Source organism: Mastigoproctus giganteus, chromosome 1 (assembly GCF_048544385.1).
Source record: "Mastigoproctus giganteus isolate SK-2022 chromosome 1, ASM4854438v1, whole genome shotgun sequence".
NCBI classification, from domain to species: domain Eukaryota; kingdom Metazoa; phylum Arthropoda; class Arachnida; order Uropygi; family Thelyphonidae; genus Mastigoproctus; species Mastigoproctus giganteus.
This window is the reverse complement of record NC_143575.1, coordinates 55,152,498-55,173,745: the sequence shown is the minus strand read 5'-3', so window position 1 is coordinate 55,173,745 and position 21,248 is coordinate 55,152,498. Positions and strand designations below refer to the sequence as shown.

Here is a 21,248-nt window from a genome sequence, read left to right as displayed (position 1 = left end):
CCACTTTTAAGGCAAAAGTAATCATTCAGTGAATAATTTGGGCAACTGAGACAAGCAGTGGTTGAATCACTCAAGTCAAGTGTATTTGTGTGTCACCCGAACATCAGTTCCCTCAGCACTTGTTCAATGTTTGAAGATATTAAAAAAAAAAAAAAAAACCTGCATGTGTACCTTGTATGCACAAATGATGTTTTATGTGAAAACATCCTTAGCTTGGAAGAGGTTAATTGGCAAAATCCAAGCCAATAACCTAATTACCCATTTGACTGTAGCCATTTGTTGAATAGTATGATTACAACAATACAACAATACAAATATTTGTCAACAGTTTCTTTTTCATCTCACATTTTAGCACCATTTAGGAAGTGGCATCATTTGTGTCATTTCCATGTTGCATTTTCATGACCTGTGAATGGTTTTACTTCAGTCTGAAAAGTTAGTAGGTGCTGCCAAAGATGTTTTCACATCAAAAAACCTTCTTCTCTGATCATAATTACATCAGCCAGAAAATAATATTCCATCTTTACAGATCCTTCAGGAGTATTCTGATTACATATTACAATAATTTCAACATTTTCATGGGGTACTCATATTTTTCTTAATTTTGAGGAGTGCTTCTGAATATTGATCTAATATAGGATATTAAAACATGCTGAATAATATGTTAAAAGAGATAAAATTTTAAGTTTTTGTCTACCTTATTCCACTCAGTGCTTTTGAGGCTTAAAAACTGCTTGAAAACCAATACCTAGACTATTCTTTAAAACAAGAATAGTTTTGGCTACCTGGGGAAGTTTTAACTATCACTTTGTTTTGATACTTTTTGTAGTTTCGTTACAGAGCAGAGTAGAGTGTAGATAATACATAATGTACAAGGTGCAAGTGCCAGTTGCTTTGCTTTGTTTTATGAATGCTATGTGGTATGTAATTTGCACTTTAGGGAAAAAAAAAAGTATACCGAATATTAGTCTTATTCTATGGATATTGAACTATACAGAATAATACTACAAAAGGTATTTTGTTAAGGACATTTAAGATCAACATGCATCGGAATGAGACAGTTCTCAAAAATTTTCATCCTGTGCCTCTCTGCTCCCACCTGAAAGGACTCACTGTACTCAATCTCTCCCTTCTCCTGCCACTAGGGGTCAAGTATTTAATTGTTATCATATTTTCATTGTGTACAATTTTCAAATTAATTTGTCTTTTGTGGCAATGATTGTGACAAAAGACAAAAACTTGTAATTCTTGTGGAAGATTATAAAACTTAATTTAAAAAATTGAGAATTACGTGTACATCCTAAATGTTCAAAATTATTAGAACAAGATAAAGGATTTATCTGTTGCTTTATCCTCTAATCCTTTTTATTAATTGAAATAAAATACATTGTATATCAGTTTTAAGTAAAGAGTAATGTTAAAATAATTAATATTTATATTGATTATGAATAGAACAGTTACAAACCAGAGAATCTATTTTCAGATTGAGCGTAGTATTTAAAAATTCCCCATTAAAATTTCTAAAAATCAAAAGAATTAAGTTTGTAGATATATTTGATTCTTGAGAATTTTTCTTAAAATTTTCTATTTTTAATTAAAATTAACTTTAATTTCTTTTTTTTGCAGTTGGTAGACAATTATCTGCACACCAAAAAATATAAAAATTTGGATGACACAAAAGAAGTCTGTTATTAATGAAATTTCTAATTTATAAATACAGGTAGCCCTCGTTTTGCGCTGGTCTGATTTGTGCCAATTCGCAATAGCGCCAATTACTAACCACAACCCCATTTTTATTTTTATTTATTTATTTTTGCAATTGGGTTTTTTTTTTTTTTTTTGCAATTTTTTATAAATTGAAAGTTTAAAATGGTCAGACAAAATTTATTGGCATCATACTATGCTATGTATTGTGAACTGTTTACGTGATTTAGGACAATCTGAGCCAATCAGCAATTAGCGCATTTGTATCAGAGACGAGAAAGATTCGCGCCCTCAAAGTAACCACTCGTGGATGCGGGTAGTAAAGGTCCATGCGGTGAAGCATTCAGTTGATTGTTGTTTACACTATTTACACATGTTGGGAATTTATTACGCTATCATTTTTTTATTAATTGTCCTATTAATAAATTGTGTTATAAAGTTTTTAATTTAATAGAATAAATACATGCCATGTCTGATAAAAGTAGTTAATTGAATTCTAGTGCAATATTTGGAGGTAGAATCTGATGAAAGCCGCCCTAATGTGTATAGGGCTATGAATATGCCTCCATCGATTATTGCTATAACTATTAAGAATGCTAATAAAATAAAATAATCAATGCAAACTGATACGTAAAATTTTTGGTGCCTGGAACCTAACCCTGTGATTTCCAATTGACTCCATTATATAAAGGGTTCCATTTGCGCCTGTCCCTCCAGGCGCAAATGGAACCCTAACCCCGGCGTAAATCGAGGGCTACCCGTACATACCACTTTTCGACTTCTCCAGATATTTCTGAATATTGCAGTGAAGTAGCATAAATAAATATAAATATGTGACATATTTATATTTAATTATATGATTAATTAATAATTATTATATTATAATTAATAAATAATTATTATATTATAATTAATAAATAATTATTATATTATAATTAATAAATAATTATTATATTGTAATTAATTAATAATTATATTATAATTAATAATATAATGAAATTAACTCTGACTCATAGAGAAAAGATTTAAATGTTCTTTTGTTAGAAAATTGTGGATACATTTCTCAGCAGTAATCTGGTAATGTTTTTTCGCATATTCCCTTTAAATCTTTTGAACACATGCTATGATTAATCAATGCATTAGAAATTACTGTTGAAATATCTAATAATCTTAAAATATTTCCATTACTGTTTGAACATACATATTAAATGATACACATAATCTCAAAATGAAATGTGTATCATTTAATTACTAATATATACTTATATATTATTATATTATTACTTACATAGGGTTTACCTGGACCTCCCGGTCCTGCAGGCCCAGCAGGAGAGCGTGGTCTGCCAGGAATTCCTGGAATACAAGGACAGACTGGTCATTCAGGACCACGTGGACCTCCTGTAAGTATAAGTGCTTTTAATTTAAAACTGTAATATTGTTCATTGGACTGCTTTGTTTCTCTGTATCCACAAAAGCAGCAGATGGTGAATAGGTTATTTTAAGAGTGTCCCTATAAGATCCAGTTTATCCACTAATTATAGAACTCAGACAGTGTCATTCATCTATAGTTTGTTCAGACATATATTACTTTATTGGGGGATGATGTGAAAATCCATGAAATAACAATGTGGTTATTTCATGGATTTTACCAAATACAACAAGCTAACTGCATAATATGGGATACTGGGAACCCTTATACTAAAGTGTCCATTCACTCTGAATATCTTAGAATAAAGTACAGTAGACTTTCAGAACAACGGCACCTTCGGGGATTTAAGGTGCCATTATTTTGAGTTTTCTGTTATCTATAAAATTTTATTTTTAATATATTTAATGCATGAGGTCAATAATGAGGTCAATTAAGAAATAGAGAGAGATTAAGAATGCAATTTTATAATTGCACATAAAAGCAAACACGTTGATAATCCATCATGATATTCTGCCATTAATACACTCCTACTTATGCCCCCAGTGCCGGCCTTAGCAAATGCGGGGCCCGATTAGAGCATGCCGGCAGGGCCCCTTGAAAAATTCAATATTAATCCTTCAATATTTTGAAATAATGAAAAAATGAAAAACTAAAACTATTAATAATTGTTTATTATTTTTGTATTATTACAATTTGTTAACAATTGACCAGAAATGTTGATAATATAAACAAAACTAATCAGAAGGATATTTTTCTTGCCCATTTATCAGCAAAATCTTTGAAGACTTTTTCAAAATTTAAATTCCTTGCTTCTTCTCTTTCAATGGATACATAGCAAGGCTGATGAGTCTCTGTTGAAACCTTGTCAACCTTAGATATGTTTTAATTAAATGATTTATTAAATAATTTGCATAATTTATAAACTTTATTAATAAATATTAATAAACTTTAATGGGGAAGAGCTTCTTTTCTCAGACGCTACAGTCATTGGAATCATTAAAAATATTCTTAGCGATATCAATAAATTCGAAAATCCAGTGGTTTTTTCATTGGTTGCAAGAAATTTTAAAATATTTAAAGGATTTTCAAAGCATGATTCTGGAAGAATTGTTTTCAGTGCTTCCATTTCCTCCACTAGTGTATGGCCATCAATATCTGCCACCTTCACAGACTTGACCAATTGGTTCCCCTCATTTTATTTTAGATTTTAGCATCTGAAAGTGCAATTTCTAAATCTGCAGCATATTTTTTTAACTCATCCATTGAAATTCTTAGAAATTTACCCAAGAAATCAAATAGATTATTATGTTTTATTAACTGCTAGAAACATGACTCTAGAGATTGCAAAGCTTTGTCTACGATTTTATCAAAGCAGTTTACCTTGTAAGCTTCCTTAGGATTTGTTATAGGTTCATCAGCAGGCCGGTAATTGAAGTGCCTCTTTCTTTTTTGTAATCTTCTTGTGCAAAATCCTGGAGATACTTCCAATTCTGGAAGTATCTCCAGGATTTTTGAACCTGATACTTAAGGATGTGTTGCTTAATGTGCTGTGTTGTTGAAAAAGGAGGCAGGTGCCCCCGAAAGCTACAATTGCACAGTTTTAACGCTTTTAAGTATTTATATTTTATTGTATTTTAACTTTTTACTTTTATTTTATTGTATTTTAACTTTTTACTTCTATTTTATTTTATTTTATTGTATTTTATTTTATTTTATTATAATGTATAGTAAGTCAGTCATTGTAAATAGATTACTTTATAATATCTATTATTTTTGTAAATATTAAACTATGTTAATTTAAACGGTTGGTGTATTAATTTAATATTGTGAATACTTCCAATTCTGTTGCAGTTCTTCGTCACCAACTAGTCTGTGTGGGTAGCACAGTGGTATCGTCACAGTCCTCCCCACACCTGGAGGAAAAGGCCTGGGTTCAAATCCTGCTGACGATGCAAGAAACTTTAATGGGATTTTTTCACTTTGTGGCTGTGTTAGCCTGTCTCAGGTGTAGATAGCAAGGTTTTTTCCTCCAGTAACTGGGGGAATTTTTTGTCCAGCAAAACAGGCAAATCAACCAGAGAACACACAATTTAGAGACACAAATACCGGTTTATGTAATCAATTATGGGTAATAATAATAATTTTTTTTGTGGCCCCAACTAAGATTTGTTTAAAGCCGTCTCTCTATACTTTGATATCCAGTGCAGAAGGTTTTTAAATAAAGAAAGAGCAAGATCTGGTGAATCACTTTGCAGTTCTTTACGTATGTGAAACAAAAAAAACATGCCAAAATACAAAAGAAACAAGAAACTTGTATTCCTTAATCTGGTTAGCTAGTGAATCAGCTTCACTTCTTGCTTAGGCATCTTTGATGCTATTTCCAAAAGCACATCATCGAAATTACCAACTTGATAACTTACACTGCATTCGACACACCCTCCTTGTTTCACAGAGAAGCTTTACAGAAAGACATATTTTTGGAAAATGACCACTTCTTTGTTGATGCTGAAAAGAGCACATACAAACATTGATGTGTCCCAAAAAAGGTCATTGCATCAGGACAGGTTTTGGTCATATCCCCTAGAACTAGGTTGTAACTGTGACAAGCATATGTTGTAAAAAATGTTCTTGAATTTTCTTGTAAAAGTCCTGCCTGAACACCTGAAACTTTTTCTTTCATATTAGCTCCATTGTCATAACCTTGCCATCGGATATTAGTTTTGTCTAATCAAAAAAATGCCCAACATTTTTTTAACACTAATGTCATTACTTTCATCGATAATTAAACTGAAGTTTCTATTTCCTAAATCAGGTTTTAAATTATCCACAAAATGTTGTGCTATAGCATTGCATATTATTTAAGTACATTTTGTTCTTCGCAGTTTGAAATCCTTACTTACCCTACTGTCTGAAAAACGAAATTCACAAATGTCACTCAAATGATCAACTCCCCAATGCACAGTGCACTGCTGTGATCAACTATGATCAATTACCCAATGCACAATGCATAGCTATGAAAAATGCTATGCTGCTTTCTGCTTTTGCACCTTCTGTATCGCAATTTTCTTGAATGGCAATACTCTGATGCTGAAAACTAAAGGCCACTTCATCTTTTTTGTGATTAATTTTTAATTACGTTGCCTTTCAATATCACTTAATTTGGCTGTCAGCATGCATGTACAGTATTTACAAAAAACATTTTAAATAATCACCATCTGATTTCCAGAGTCAGTTCTTGTATTTAGTGTCTCTGAGCCATTGATCACAAAAGTTTCAGAGAAAGGAAGTTGAAGAGTTCTGAGTGATTAGTGCAAATTCATATTATAATCTTTCTCTGATCTGTAAATGATCCACCAACAAATTTTCAATAAAAGAAATGTTGATATCAGAGTAATAAAATTACAAATCGTTCTGTCAAATTGTAACAAAATGCAAAGAATTGTAAAAAAAAAAAAAAAAAAATATGATTTTAGGGTCCCCCGTAAATGTTGACATTACCCATATATTTATTTTATCTGTAAATTGCATATGTTCTCTGGTCGATTTGTCTTTGCTGGGGAATAAACTTTGCTATTTACGCCTGAGACCGACTAACTCAGCCACAGAGTGAAAAAATCCCATTAAAGTTCTTTGCACCATCAACGGGATTCGAACTCGGGCCTTTTCCACCCAGTGTGCAGAAAGGATGGTGGCGATACCACCGTGCTACCTGCGCAGACAAAGAATAGACAAATAAAACAAAATAAATCTGCAGCAATGAGTAACATATTAACCCCTGGGTGTGCCAAGCCCATACACATCTGGTGAGTATGGGCTTGGCACACCCAGAGTCCTGAGCTGGATATCATCATTCTTCACCTCTCTCTCTCTCTCTCTCTCTCTCTCTCTCTCTCTCTCTCTCTCTCTCAGGGTAACTCGGTAATTTTTTTTGGCTGGTGTAGCATTAAGCCTCAGACTTCCTTGCACCATATGGCTAATAATAATATATTATTATTATTACAAACTATACGTTTGATGATCGCCAATATCATGGACCATTCATAATTTGTGAATGTCCATAATGTAAACTTTTGAAAACTGGAATAATAAATTCATTTACATTTAATAATAAAATCACTTATTACAGAATCGCTACAAAGTTGGCATTGCATTGCACACAAAGCAAATCAATACAATTCAGAGGTGTGCGTTCATTGTTCACCAAGCACAAAAAAAAAAAAAAAAAAAAAGTGCGGACAAGAAAAAGAGCTTTTTTTAAATCCATATTATATCTTTCTCTGATCTGTAAATGATCCTTCAGCCGACCTGGGTAAAGTGCCTGCCTGGCAACCCAAAGGTCCCGGGTTCGAATCCCGCCTCGGGCTTGGATCAAAGTACTGCAAAAAAACCTTGGGAGGTGCATTATGGCCACAGAAGCTGATGCACCAACAACTACCAAAAAAAAAAAAAAAAAAAAAAAAATGATCCTTCAACAGATTTTCAATAAAAAAAAAATTACTGATACCAGAGTAATAAAGTTACAAATCGTTCTGACAGAATGCAAAGAATAGTAAAATATTTAAATAAATAATCTACAGCAATGATATATTAGTATCAAAACTGGACAACATCATGAATCATTCATAATTTGTGAACGAAAATTGGAACCTAATGAAAACTGGAATAATAATTTACTTACATCTTCAGCCTTTCTATCACAATTTGGAAAAAAAAATGGTGGTAATGAGTAAAATTTTTCATGTTCTGAGAAACTTAAAAATGTAGAATCACTGCACTTGAAAATGTAGAATCACAGAATGGTATGTGATACTTGATAAGAACTACAGAATTTTTTCTGCCAATAAAGCAAATGAAAATCTCTGTGATTGGCTGAATTTTTTTTTTCATTTCCCACTCTCTTCCCAAGTTCAATTAATTAACTTTGTTAATTAATTAACTTAAAAATTAAATTAATTAACTTCAATTAACTTTGCATCAAATTTTCCCACCACAAATGAAAATAGAACAGATACACACATAAAATGGTTATAAAATGTATTATTTATGGCCAGTAACAAAGTCCGGGTCTTGTTGGCTGTATAGAAACATAGCATACACAAGAGTAGAATGTTTTTGTGAAAATGGCAAATGGACCTCAAAACAATAAACTTAACGAAACTTAATGCTTTGTAATGACCAATGTAGATGCTTTACTCTGCCCGGTCATTGCTAATTATGGAAAGGGTCCCTCCCAATAATCGTTTCTTGGCGCAGTATAACCTTAGCTGTTTTTGCGCCAATAAACACTAAATCAATCAATCAATCAATCAAGTCCCTCCCAATACGCAGGTCAGATTCAGAACATATGCAAGGATCAAATGAGTCGCAATTGAAATGCATCTCTTGGTAGTATTGTAATAACTCATTTAATTTAAAAAACTTGCTCATTTATGAAGTAAAATCGTGAATTGTCTTGAGAAATGAATCTGTCTTCCAAATTTCACAGGGCCCCTTTCAAGCTCAGCTCCAATCAAGAATGCCACTGGGTTTGTTAAATCATGAATTAAGTCATTCAGCTGTTCTTGCTTAATTAAGTATCATGCATTATGATTTTATGGTGGTAGTCCAAATCTGTTGAAGTATACAGTCCAGAGAAGCCTGTAACACAAAAATTTCTGAATATCTCTTATATTTTTGTCTTTCAGAACTATGGTCAATGTGGTTCTATGGGTCTCACCACACTGTAGGAACAGAAAAAGGCATACTTCTAATTTTTCTAATTAGCCAAATGCTCAGATTTGTGGTGCAGACAATACAGATAATATGGAACTTAAGTTTTGTCTTGATCACCAATCTTGCAACCAAAGTACAAAGAATATACATGTTTAGTAGTACAGTAGACACATGTGTTGCTAAAAATCTCTGTTTTATAGCATTTCACGCATTAAAAACAACAGGACTTATGGGAAAGATAGGGATAGGGGCAGAGCACTCAAAAAAAAAAAAAAAAAAACCTTCAGTATGGTAAGTAAAACACTAAAAAAAAGTTAAACCCAATAAAATTGCTAACACATGTTTAAACATCTCATGGACTAATGTTATTAGTGGAGTCTCCCAGGGTTCAGTATTGGGTCCATTGTTGTTTTCTGTATTTATTAATGATATTGATAATGGTATATCAGGCTTAATGTCCAAGTGTTTGCAGATGATACAAAGGTCGGCAGAGTTGTTAATGATACTAATGACAGTACCCTGCTGCAACAGTATCTAGAAAAGTTGAGCAGGTGGACTGAGAGGTGGCAACTGAAGTTTAACATTGACAAATGTAAAGTACTGCATATGGGAAGCAGTAACCCCAGAATAATGTATCAACTGTGTGGTGCTACACTGACAGTGGTAGAGAGTGAAAAGGACCTGGGGTAATTGTGCAGGCAAATATGAAATTTTCTGAGCAGTGCAGATGATCTCCAAGAGTAGCTCATGGTAACTTGTCAATGATATACAGGAATTTTTCTAGCAGGGATAAGGAGGTGATTATCCCCTTGTATAAGGCAATGATCGGGCCACACCTTGAGTACTGTATACAGGTCTGGAGGCTCATTTTAAGAAGGATGTAGAGCATGTTTGAAGGATGTAGAGATGTAGAGCAACAAGATTAGTGAATGGAACAAAGGGTTGCTGTTATGAAGAAAGGCTTAAATTTTGCAAATTACAGTGTCTGGAAACTAGGCAGTCGCGAGTTAATCTGATTGAGTTGTTTAAAGCCTTGAATGGTTTGAGCATGTTCAATGCTGATGGGATTCTTCCTCTTGCTCAGAATAATCACCTGAGAGGGCATAAATTCAAATTGAGGAAAGATAGATGTAGGATAGATGTCAGGAAATTTGCCTTTAGCCAGCGGGTTGTTGATTGCTGGAACAAACTTCCATCTGTTGTAGTTGATAGCTGAAATAGATTCAAGGCAGAATTAGACAAATATTTGGAGAAAGTGGATGGGTGAAATGAGAAGGGTATTTTTTTTTTTTTTTTTTGGCTGATGCTATATAAGCTTGCTTCTTGCATCATGTGCCTTTGCTAATGCCAATCTTAAATTTCTAATAAATAAATATTACAGTAAATATAGCACTGTAATATATATATATGAATCAAGAAAGCAAGATTATTTACTATCAACTTCCACAACAAAAGATGAAAGTCTGTTCCACCAATCAACCACCTGCTTGCTAAAGGCAAACTTCCACACATCCATTCTACAACTGTCTTTCCTCAATTTGAATCTATGTCCCCTCAGATTCTTAATCTCAGCAAGAGGAAGAATCCTATTAGCATTTAGCTCGCCTAACCCATTCAAGGCCTTATGCACTTCAATCAGATCACCTCGCAGGTGCCTACTCTCCAGGTGCTGCAATTTGCAGAACTTAAGCCTTTTTTGGTAAGAGCAGCCCCCCTTTGTTCCCTCTCACCAAACGTGTTGCCCTTCTTTGTACTCATTCTAGCAACTCTACATTCTTCCTAAAATGCGGCCTTCAGACCTGTACACAGTACTCTAGGTGTGGCCTGACCATTGCCTTGTACACTGGGATAATCATCTCCCTGTCCCTGCTAGCAAAATTCCTATGTATCATTGACAAGACTCCATGACCTGCTCTGGCAGCCCACCTGCACTGCTCAGCAAACTTCATATTTGACTGCACAATTACCCACAGGTCTTTTATACTTTCCACTTCCCTGAGTGTAGTACCATACAGTTGGTATGTTTCTCTTGGGTTATTGCTATCCATATGCAGTACAGGTGACCTCCACTTAACGCTGATAATTCATTCCGAGAAAACAGAGCACTAAGTGAATCTGCGCTGAGCGAGCGCCACATTCCCATAAGGTAACACATGTATTTGTGAGTTGTGGTCTGTGCCATAGGATATTTCCTAATCAATAATAAATGATAGTGAAAAGATACACAAATATTGGTCAAAATATTAATATTCAAATATTTGTACATAGAAAATATTCTGCATTACATATGTATATAATTATGTGGTAATTACTTACCTATCAAAATTTAACTTAAAATTCCAATTAAAATCATGAACTTAATTGATCTAAATTAATTTTAATTGATTTAATTTAATTGATGAATTTAATCATGAAAAATGTGTCAATTTTTCATGATTAATTTCAATACTTGTTTAGATTGTTAGCCACCTGAGCAGGATCCTCAACTGTTGAACCATCAACATCCAATGGACCAATCTGATTCATCCCTTTCCTTCTTGAGTTTAAATATTTAAAGAACTCTTTTCTGTTTTTCTTTGCATCCTTTGCCAAGGATTTCTCATAATCTGCCTTTGCCTGCCTAATCTCCTTTGTGACTTGTTACAGACCAACTTATATCTGTTATAGGCTTCCATGTCACCCATCAATTTGTATGTATCCCATGCATTTTTCTTCTCTGCCATATGTCTCATTAGTTCATCTGACAACCATTTAGGCCTGAACCTTGAACAATATTTCTTGGTTGGTATGTAAAGCCTGGTAGCTTCCAAGATTAGTTCCTTGAATGCTTCCCATTTTGAATTTGCTGTTGGTAACATCAACAGTTGGTCCCACTGTATAGAATTTAAATACTGTCTCAGACCATCATAGTCGCCTTTACGAAAGCAAAAACCCTTCCCTTTACCTCTGATGGTAGTTACCTCCTTGAGTAAATCCCACTTCAGCACACTGTGATCACTGCCACCTAGTGGTTCCTTTATCTGCAGATTCTTAATGCATGAAGAATCACTACTGATAATCAAATCAAGGGTATTACTTCCTATAATTGCCTCCCGAACATGCTGGTGTAGAAAACAATCATCCAATAAATCCACAAAAGCCTTGCTAGTCTGTGAGTGACCAACCCACAAATTCCAGTCAATATCTGGGAAATTAAAATCTCCCATTATAAGACTCTCTGATTTACTGGCCCATTCTATTTCCCTGTACAGTATCTTATTATACTCATCATAGTCATTAAGCCTATAGCACACTCCTACTCTCAATTTTGATTTACCTATGCTTATGTCACACCAAACTGACTCGACACTGCCCTGTCCATCGATGTCGACTGGCTTCACTTCCTTGGATTTTATGTGTTTCTTAACTAATAGCATAACCCCTTCTCCCTTCCTATCCTGTGTATCCTTTCTGTAGACGTTGTACTCCCCAAATTCCAGTTCTGCATTCCTTATATTTGTGTGACACCACGTCTCTGATATCCCAACAATATCTGCCTTTGATGTTTTGAGCAATACCTCAAATTCATCAAATTTATTTACTAAACTCCTAGCATTGGTGTACACGCAAGTATACATGCACCTGTTTCTATTCTTAGCTACCCTAACACAACCCATGTGTTTACTTGTACCGCAATGACTTCTAGCAGTCTCTGAAATATCCTGCATCATGTTTTTCAGGCTTCTGCTCATTCCAATAGAAGCAGTGCAAGAATCTCTTTCACCTCTGCCAGTGGCTACTGTTAATCTATTAGTCTTTGTCTCCCCCCAAGCTAGTAGTTTTCCGACCACCTAACACCGCCTCGATAGCATTAGCAAATATTCTTGCACTCTTTCTATTTAAGTGTATCCCATCCCTGTAGAAGCAATCTCTCCTGTTAACAAGTACAGTCCAGGCTGAAAAAATTCTACCCCTTGAGCCTTGCACAATCTTTCCAGGGCCGAATTGATTGACAAGGCTCTCATCATATACTCCCTCCTATCGTGTCTGGGCAGAATTGCAGACACTTTCAAATTCAACCCTACTTCACAGCTTTTTTTCAACAGTGACCTGTACTTGTTAAGTAATTCCGCTGGTCTCCTACTCTTAATATCATTAGTGCCAACGTGTACAACTATATCACCTTTTGTGCCCTTAAAATATGATATCCGCTCTACAATGTCATCAACCTTTGCCCCTGGCAGACATACCCTGGTCCTGTTCCACCTATCCTTTTTTCAAAGCATGTTCCCCATTTTCCTGACAATAGAGTCACCAACAACTACTAGTTCCTGTGGGACCAGCGCATTCTGCCTTGGGGGCTGCCTCTGTGTTGCAAGATGACCAAGTGCAAGCTCTGGTGTTGATATGGGCAGCTGAGAGCTTGATGGATCCCTCAATTTATTTCCTTCGAGGGCATCCACCCTGTCCTTCAAGGTCTCATATAGGCCCATAACAACGCTGAGTTGTCGCCTAATTTCCTTGCTCTCCTTGCATCGTGCACACACAAAGACATCCCCCATGGCAGTATCATGTCCCGTACCTGATTGTTCCACAAACATCAAGCAAACAGTGCATGTTAAAAGGCTGTGATTCAGAGGGCAACTGCCCCCCCTCAGTTCTCCCGTGAGCCACAGCGCTTCCATTAGCTTGAGCCTTTTGCTTTGCTGCTCTGGTCTGAGTCATGATTTCGATTTAATGTCAATAAAATTACAATTTCAGAACAAAATTAAAACCTTAAACTTGTATCCTAACACAGTTATAACGCTATATTTATTTTTCAGTATCGAGTGTTATCTATGAGTTTCCTTTATATAACTTCCGTATCAAGTTATGTATTAATTATTTGTTATGTTTGTACTCTAAGTCGTTATATATATATAGTTAAAAGTACAATTTAATTGACAATGAAGTTTAACAAGATTAATAGAATTACTGATTAATTGACAATATTATATTATGCACTATACTATACAAAGCTAATGCTATTGAATTCCGGATATGCTGTACTGTGTTACAATGGCGGTAATTAAGAACGGTATACTTCTACGGACTCTTAAGTATTGATTAACTTCCAAATCTTGCTGTCTCAATTTAGAATAAACTAAGGATCCTGACTAGGTCTATAGCTACTTATAGATAATAATTTGATATAACAATTGGTTAATAAGTCGGCTAAATACGGCTAAAAACCTCTCGTTCAACGGAGCTGCAATTTGTAACACGTGGATTTGATACCGTTACCGATACTAAGTAATACCCACAAAATCTCTCTATCAAGTTAAACTTTAAACTAAGTATCGTAACTAGGAATATAAAACTACTCTAGAAAATAAGTAAATATCCCAATTTAAGCTAATAAAACAGGAAATAAATCAGAAAAAACTTCTCTTCTCCAGGAGCTGCAAAATAGCTGCGGCCGCACAGGCTACTCTCGAATCCAAAGTTACCCAAAGTATTATGGATATCCATAATGGGATACAAGTAGTGGTATTAACCTGTAATCACCCTCTGCATTAGCCCCAAGCAAGAGTGTGGCCCTATCTTTTGAAGACTTGAAACCTGGCATTGTCTTTTCCTCTTTGGCAATGTATGTTCGATCTGGCATATTTTTTTTTTAATACAGAGCAGTCTCGTCAACATTAAAAATTTGCTGCGTTGAATAGTTGAATAGCTGCCTTTATCAATAATTTTTTTCAACACATCACAAAATTTCTCTGCAGCTGCAGAATCAGCACTGGCGACTTCACCGCATACTTTAATGTTTTGGAAACAAGCGTGATGCTTGAACCTATTAAACCACCGTTGTTTGCCACAAAATTGACATGGGGTTCACCATACTTATTCTTAATATCTTCATAAATACTTCTTGCTTTTGCTTGAATGGCCATTGGACTCAGGGGCTTTTGAATCTGATTTTCCATCCATATTATTAATAGCTGTTTCCTCTTCGATATAGCGCCTGAACACTATTTTTGATCACCATTGATCTTAAGTGCATTGATCCTTTGTCATGTTCTGAAACGTGCACTGTCCTTCAAAATAGTATCACTGTTGAAGCAGCGAGACCTAATTCCCTTGCAATAGATGACAAACTTTGTCCTTCTTCTTCGTACTTCTAATCATTTTCATCTTCATTTCAAAATCAATTTTGCTTTGTTTCCTGGCACTGCCAGCACTTGCACTTTCTGTTGGTCCCTTTCCCTTCATCATTGTAATACATAAATAGGAATGAAGAGAAGTTTCTGAAAATTTGTTTTTTATATGATTGAAGATTTCAGTGAAGGGGAACACATTTCACCATAATACTGTAAGGTAAAAACCCACAGAATTCCAGTTATTGGGATTATCACAAATGCAATAAGATTGAGTTTTCTACCCGGTTATAATAGATTGCACTAACAGAAAAGCCCAATAAAACAGAAAGTGCAAATTGTTTTTATTGCTTTTTGTCATGACCTCCAGAAATGTGCTTCAGAAAAATATCAGAAAGGCGTTCAAAAGTGATTCTTATAACGGGAACATATGATAACGATGGAAGGGTAGTGCAATTTCCATTATAAATATGACCTTTTAGAGAGATAAATAGGTTAGTGCTATTTATCTCTCTAAATAGTACAGCAGGCCCCCGTTATAACGCGGTTCGCTTTACGCTGATTCGCACCAAATACGGAGGATGCGGAAAGGTCAGGAAATGATCACCGCATATCCCCGAGCAATATGGCCTTAGTTGCTAATGCTCCTAAAAACCAAACAAACAATAACGCTGATTCGCTGTAACGCTGTTCTTATATTTTAACCCGTATCTGACTATAACGCTGTCACAGATCACTATAACGCTCTTTTACAGATTACATTTTTGACATATTAACGAAATCGTTTCATTTGATGGAGTCGATAGCTTAAAAATGAATAGCAAAACAGCATTAAAACGTTTCCCATGCCGACTTGAGAAATTTTCCCACACTCAGTAAAATTTTCTCGCACGCTAATTTAGTTTCAGTACAGTGACTTGTTACATAGTTCTGCAATCAACATTTTAAAAAATGATCAAGTATATTAAGAAATTTATTATAGTTACACACAGAGCGTACAAATAAAGAAGAAATATATGAGCTTTCGGCTATATGGTAGCCTTCATCAGAATTAAAAATACATGAATGGCAGTTGGAATGAAGATGTGCACTGCCAGGTGCGTGAGACGCGAGGTTTAATTGTTTGTTGACGTCTGTGGCTGTGACGCATGATGACGTGGCCAGCGCTTGTCCAATGATAGAACTACTGACTCTGTGATCGGGTTGACTTGGCAACCACTGTTCCTGTTCAAGGATTTATCCGAAGATTTTATATTTAACGATTCCAACCAGGTACGTTTTAGGTAATGGTGGGATCTGTCTACCACCACGACATCGCGGTGTGGGTCGATGTCGTGGTGGGTTGTCCAGACATGTTCGGCGATAGCTGAGTGTTCTATATCCGCTAAACGGATCGCTCTTTTGTGCTCCGAGAGACGTTTCTCGAGTCGACGTCCAGTCTCTCCAAAGTAGCAGCTAGTGCAGTCACGGCAAGAGATGCGGTAGACCAAACCGCTCTGCAGAAGGGTGGGGACAGGTGTTTTCACGTTGGAAATGAAAGAACGCAGTTTCTTGCCTGGGAGTTGGATGCACTTTATTCCGTGCGTTTTCAGGATTCTACCGATCTGTTGTGACAGGTTGGGGTAGTATGGGATGAATGCCCTCGTGGATGGCTCGTCACTGTTGGTGTTGTAGCTGGTCGTCACGATGTCACGTGTCTGTAGATCACACCTGTCGAGGACGTCAATGGGGTAGCCACACCTCGTAAGGTCTACTTTGACCCTAGTAACCTCTTTGCGTCTTTCATCAGTGGAGCTGGAGTGTGTCCAGGCGCGAGTAAGCAAGGTTCGGGCAGTGGAGAGGAGGTGGCCTCGCGCGTGTGCTGACCGGAAGTTGGTGAACTGGCCAGCACACATGGGCTTACGATAAACTGTAGTCCTCAGGTATGTGCCTTCACGTCGGACAAGTGTGTCTAAGTATGGTAAGGAGTTGTTCGACTCCAGCTCAATCGTGAATTTTATGAAGGGCGATAGTGAGTTGAGGTATGATAGAAGTCGCTGACCTGAGTCTCTAGGGATGACCACGAACACATCGTCAACATAGCGACACCAAAAGGCGATGTGATCTGGTGCGTGTGCAAACGCACGTCCCTCTAACTCCTCCATCACGATGTTTGCTGTGACTGAGCTGACAGGGGAACCCATGGCCGTGCCATGTATCTGCTGGTAGACTGAGTCATTAAATATGATCGCACCCCCTGTTAAGCACAGTCTGAGGGCGGCGGAAATGTCATCGGGTGTGAGACCAGTTCTTTCGTTGAGGGTTCTATCATTGTCCAAGAGTTGTTTTGCACAAGAAATGGCAAGTTCCACAGGGATGGAGGTAAAGAGCGATATGACGTCGAACGATGCCATAACTTGATCCTGCGAGATGGATACAGTGCGAATCCTCTTTATGAATTCAACACTGTTGGAGACGGTGTGGGTGGTCTTGCCAACTAGAGGAGAAAGAAGTCTCGAGACAAATTTAGACAGCTCGTAAGTCGGTGATCCACAGCAGGATACAATTGGTCTCAGTGGTGTGTCTTCTTTGTGCACTTTCGGTAGGCCGTAAAACCGTGGGATCTGACATCCGGAGGCACGGAGGTGATTACGGGTTGACTGTGTGATCTTCCCTTGTTTCAGCCAACTGTTGATGAGGATATTCACCTCTGATTCCCATCGTTCTAAAACTCTGTTGGGGTTGATGGTCAGGGGTTTGTATACGGTAGTATCTCGTAAAAGTAGTAGCGCTTTCGCCATGTAATCAGTGTGATCCATTACAACCGTACGGCGGCCTTTGTCTGCCGGTAGAATGACGATGGACGAATCCTGTTTCAATGCCTTGAGGGCAGAAAACTGTGTACGGTTGAGGTTAGAAGAGACGGGGCGAGCACGGTGTAGAACTGCTGCAGTCTTCAAGCGGATTGTGTTGGCTACATCTTCTGGGAGGCGTGATAAGCTGGCTTCCACACCTAAGGCGATGTCGGTGATCGGCGGGTGCTTAGGAAGAACGGCAAATGTCATGCCAAGAGTCAATAAGTTTATTTGGTCCGCAGATAACTGTTTGCTGCTTAGGTTCAATACGAAGTCCGTGGAATTAGTGAGAGGGGTATTACGTTGGCTGCGAAATTGACGGGATTCATTAATCAAATTACAAAACTTACGTTTCTGTCGGGCACAATAAAGATCTGATTCTCTGACGGCCTGGTGACATAAAGTGTTGACCACATCGGTGTAAACGGGATCGGGAATCAGAGTCTTAAGGTCGGCTAGTAGGGCTGCCTTGCTCGCTGAAGCACGTTGTATGTCATGATGGAGGCAGCCGATCCATATACGTAGGGTTTTGAGGCCGAAGTTCCGACAGGCACGTCTCATGCGCTCATTAGAAAACAGTTGTTTGTAGCGAAACCCTTTCGGTATAATCTCGTTAGCTTTGCACCTATGCGCAAACCTCAGGTGTTGTCTACTACGGGCTATAAAGATAAAATCTTTCTGTAGTCTCACGACCATGTCGTATGCTGGTTGGCCAAGAATAGTACGAACATAACGAAACAGGCCTACGCGCTCTGGATTCATTAAGAAATTTATTATAGTTACACACAGAGCGTACAAATAAAGAAGAAATATATGAGCTTTCGGCTATATGGTAGCCTTCATCAGAATTAAAAATACATGAATGGCAGTTGGAATGAAGATGTGCACTGCCAGGTGCGTGAGACGCGAGGTTTAATTGTTTGTTGACGTCTGTGGCTGTGACGCATGATGACGTGGCCAGCGCTTGTCCAATGATAGAACTACTGACTCTGTGATCGGGTTGACTTGGCACTAAAAAGATTTTAAAGGGCTATAAAGATTTTATCTTTATAGCCCGTAGTAGACAATACCTGAGGTTTGCGCATAGGTGCAAAGCTAACGAGATTATACCGAAAGGGTTTCGCTACAAACAACCGTTTTCTAATGAGCGCATGAGACGTGCCTGTCGGAACTTCGGCCTCAAAACCCTACGTATATGGATCGGCTGCCTCCATCATGACATACAACGTGCTTCAGCGAGCAAGGCAACCCTACTAGCCGACCTTAAGACTCTGATTCCCGATCCCGTTTACACCGATGTGGTCAACACTTTATGTCACCAGGCCGTCAGAGAATCAGATCTTTATTGTGCCCGACAGAAACGTAAGTTTTGTAATTTGATTAATGAATCCCGTCAATTTCGCAGCCAACGTAATACCCCTCTCACTAATTCCACGGACTTCGTATTGAACCTAAGCAGCAAACAGTTATCTGCGGACCAAATAAACTTATTGACTCTTGGCATGACATTTGCCGTTCTTCCTAAGCACCCGCCGATCACCGACATCGCCTTAGGTGTGGAAGCCAGCTTATCACGCCTCCCAGAAGATGTAGCCAACACAATCCGCTTGAAGACTGCAGCAGTTCTACACCGTGCTCGCCCCGTCTCTTCTAACCTCAACCGTACACAGTTTTCTGCCCTCAAGGCATTGAAACAGGATTCGTCCATCGTCATTCTACCGGCAGACAAAGGCCGCCGTACGGTTGTAATGGATCACACTGATTACATGGCGAAAGCGCTACTACTTTTACGAGATACTACCGTATACAAACCACTGACCATCAACCCCAACAGAGTTTTAGAACGATGGGAATCAGAGGTGAATATCCTCATCAACAGTTGGCTGAAACAAGGGAAGATCACACAGTCAACCCGTAATCACCTCCGTGCCTCCGGATGTCAGATCCCACGGTTTTACGGCCTACCGAAAGTGCACAAAGAAGACACACCACTGAGACCAATTGTATCCTGCTGTGGATCACCGACTTACGAGCTGTCTAAATTTGTCTCGAGACTTCTTTCTCCTCTAGTTGGCAAGACCACCCACACCGTCTCCAACAGTGTTGAATTCATAAAGAGGATTCGCACTGTATCCATCTCGCAGGATCAAGTTATGGCATCGTTCGACGTCATATCGCTCTTTACCTCCATCCCTGTGGAACTTGCCATTTCTTGTGCAAAACAACTCTTGGACAATGATAGAACCCTCAACGAAAGAACTGGTCTCACACCCGATGACATTTCCGCCGCCCTCAGACTGTGCTTAACAGGGGGTGCGATCATATTTAATGACTCAGTCTACCAGCAGATACATGGCACAGCCATGGGTTCCCCTGTCAGCTCAGTCACAGCAAACATCGTGATGGAGGAGTTAGAGGGACGTGCGTTTGCACACGCACCAGATCACATCGCCTTTTGGTGTCGCTATGTTGACGATGTGTTCGTGGTCATCCCTAGAGACTCAGGTCAGCGACTTCTATCATACCTCAACTCACTATCGCCCTTCATAAAATTCACGATTGAGCTGGAGTCGAACAACTCCTTACCATACTTAGACACACTTGTCCGACGTGAAGGCACATACCTGAGGACTACAGTTTATCGTAAGCCCATGTGTGCTGGCCAGTTCACCAACTTCCGGTCAGCACACGCGCGAGGCCACCTCCTCTCCACTGCCCGAACCTTGCTTACTCGCGCCTGGACACACTCCAGCTCCACTGATGAAAGACGCAAAGAGGTCACTAGGGTCAAAGTAGACCTTACGAGGTGTGGCTACCCCATTGATGTCCTCGACAGGTGTGATCTACAGACACGTGACATCGTGACGACCAGCTACAACACCAACAGTGACGAGCCATCCACGAGGGCATTCATCCCATACTACCCCAACCTGTCACAACAGATCGGTAGAATCCTGAAAACGCACGGAATAAAGTGCATCCAACTCCCAGGCAAGAAACTGCGTTCTTTCATTTCCAACGTGAAAACACCTGTCCCCACCCTTCTGCAGAGCGGTTTGGTCTACCGCATCTCTTGCCGTGACTGCACTAGCTGCTACTTTGGAGAGACTGGACGTCGACTCGAGAAACGTCTCTCGGAGCACAAAAGAGCGATCCGTTTAGCGGATATAGAACACTCAGCTATCGCCGAACATGTCTGGACAACCCACCACGACATCGACCCACACCGCGATGTCGTGGTGGTAGACAGATCCCACCATTACCTAAAACGTACCTGGTTGGAATCGTTAAATATAAAATCTTCGGATAAATCCTTGAACAGGAACAGTGGTTGCCAAGTCAACCCGATCACAGAGTCAGTAGTTCTATCATTGGACAAGCGCTGGCCACGTCATCATGCGTCACAGCCACAGACGTCAACAAACAATTAAACCTCGCGTCTCACGCACCTGGCAG

At 38.2% G+C, this 21,248-nt stretch overlaps 1 protein-coding gene across 1 annotated transcript in view; it reads left to right on the top strand.

The window, feature by feature from the left end:
• LOC150090808 (uncharacterized) overlaps nucleotides 1-21,248 on the top strand; it is a 791,939-nt gene that overhangs the window by 660,818 nt on the left and 109,873 nt on the right. The window contains exon 39 of the mRNA XM_090372970.1: nucleotides 2,997-3,104. Within this exon, the coding sequence (XP_090229096.1) occupies nucleotides 2,997-3,104 (108 nt within the window). The remainder of the gene's footprint in view (nucleotides 1-2,996; nucleotides 3,105-21,248) is intronic.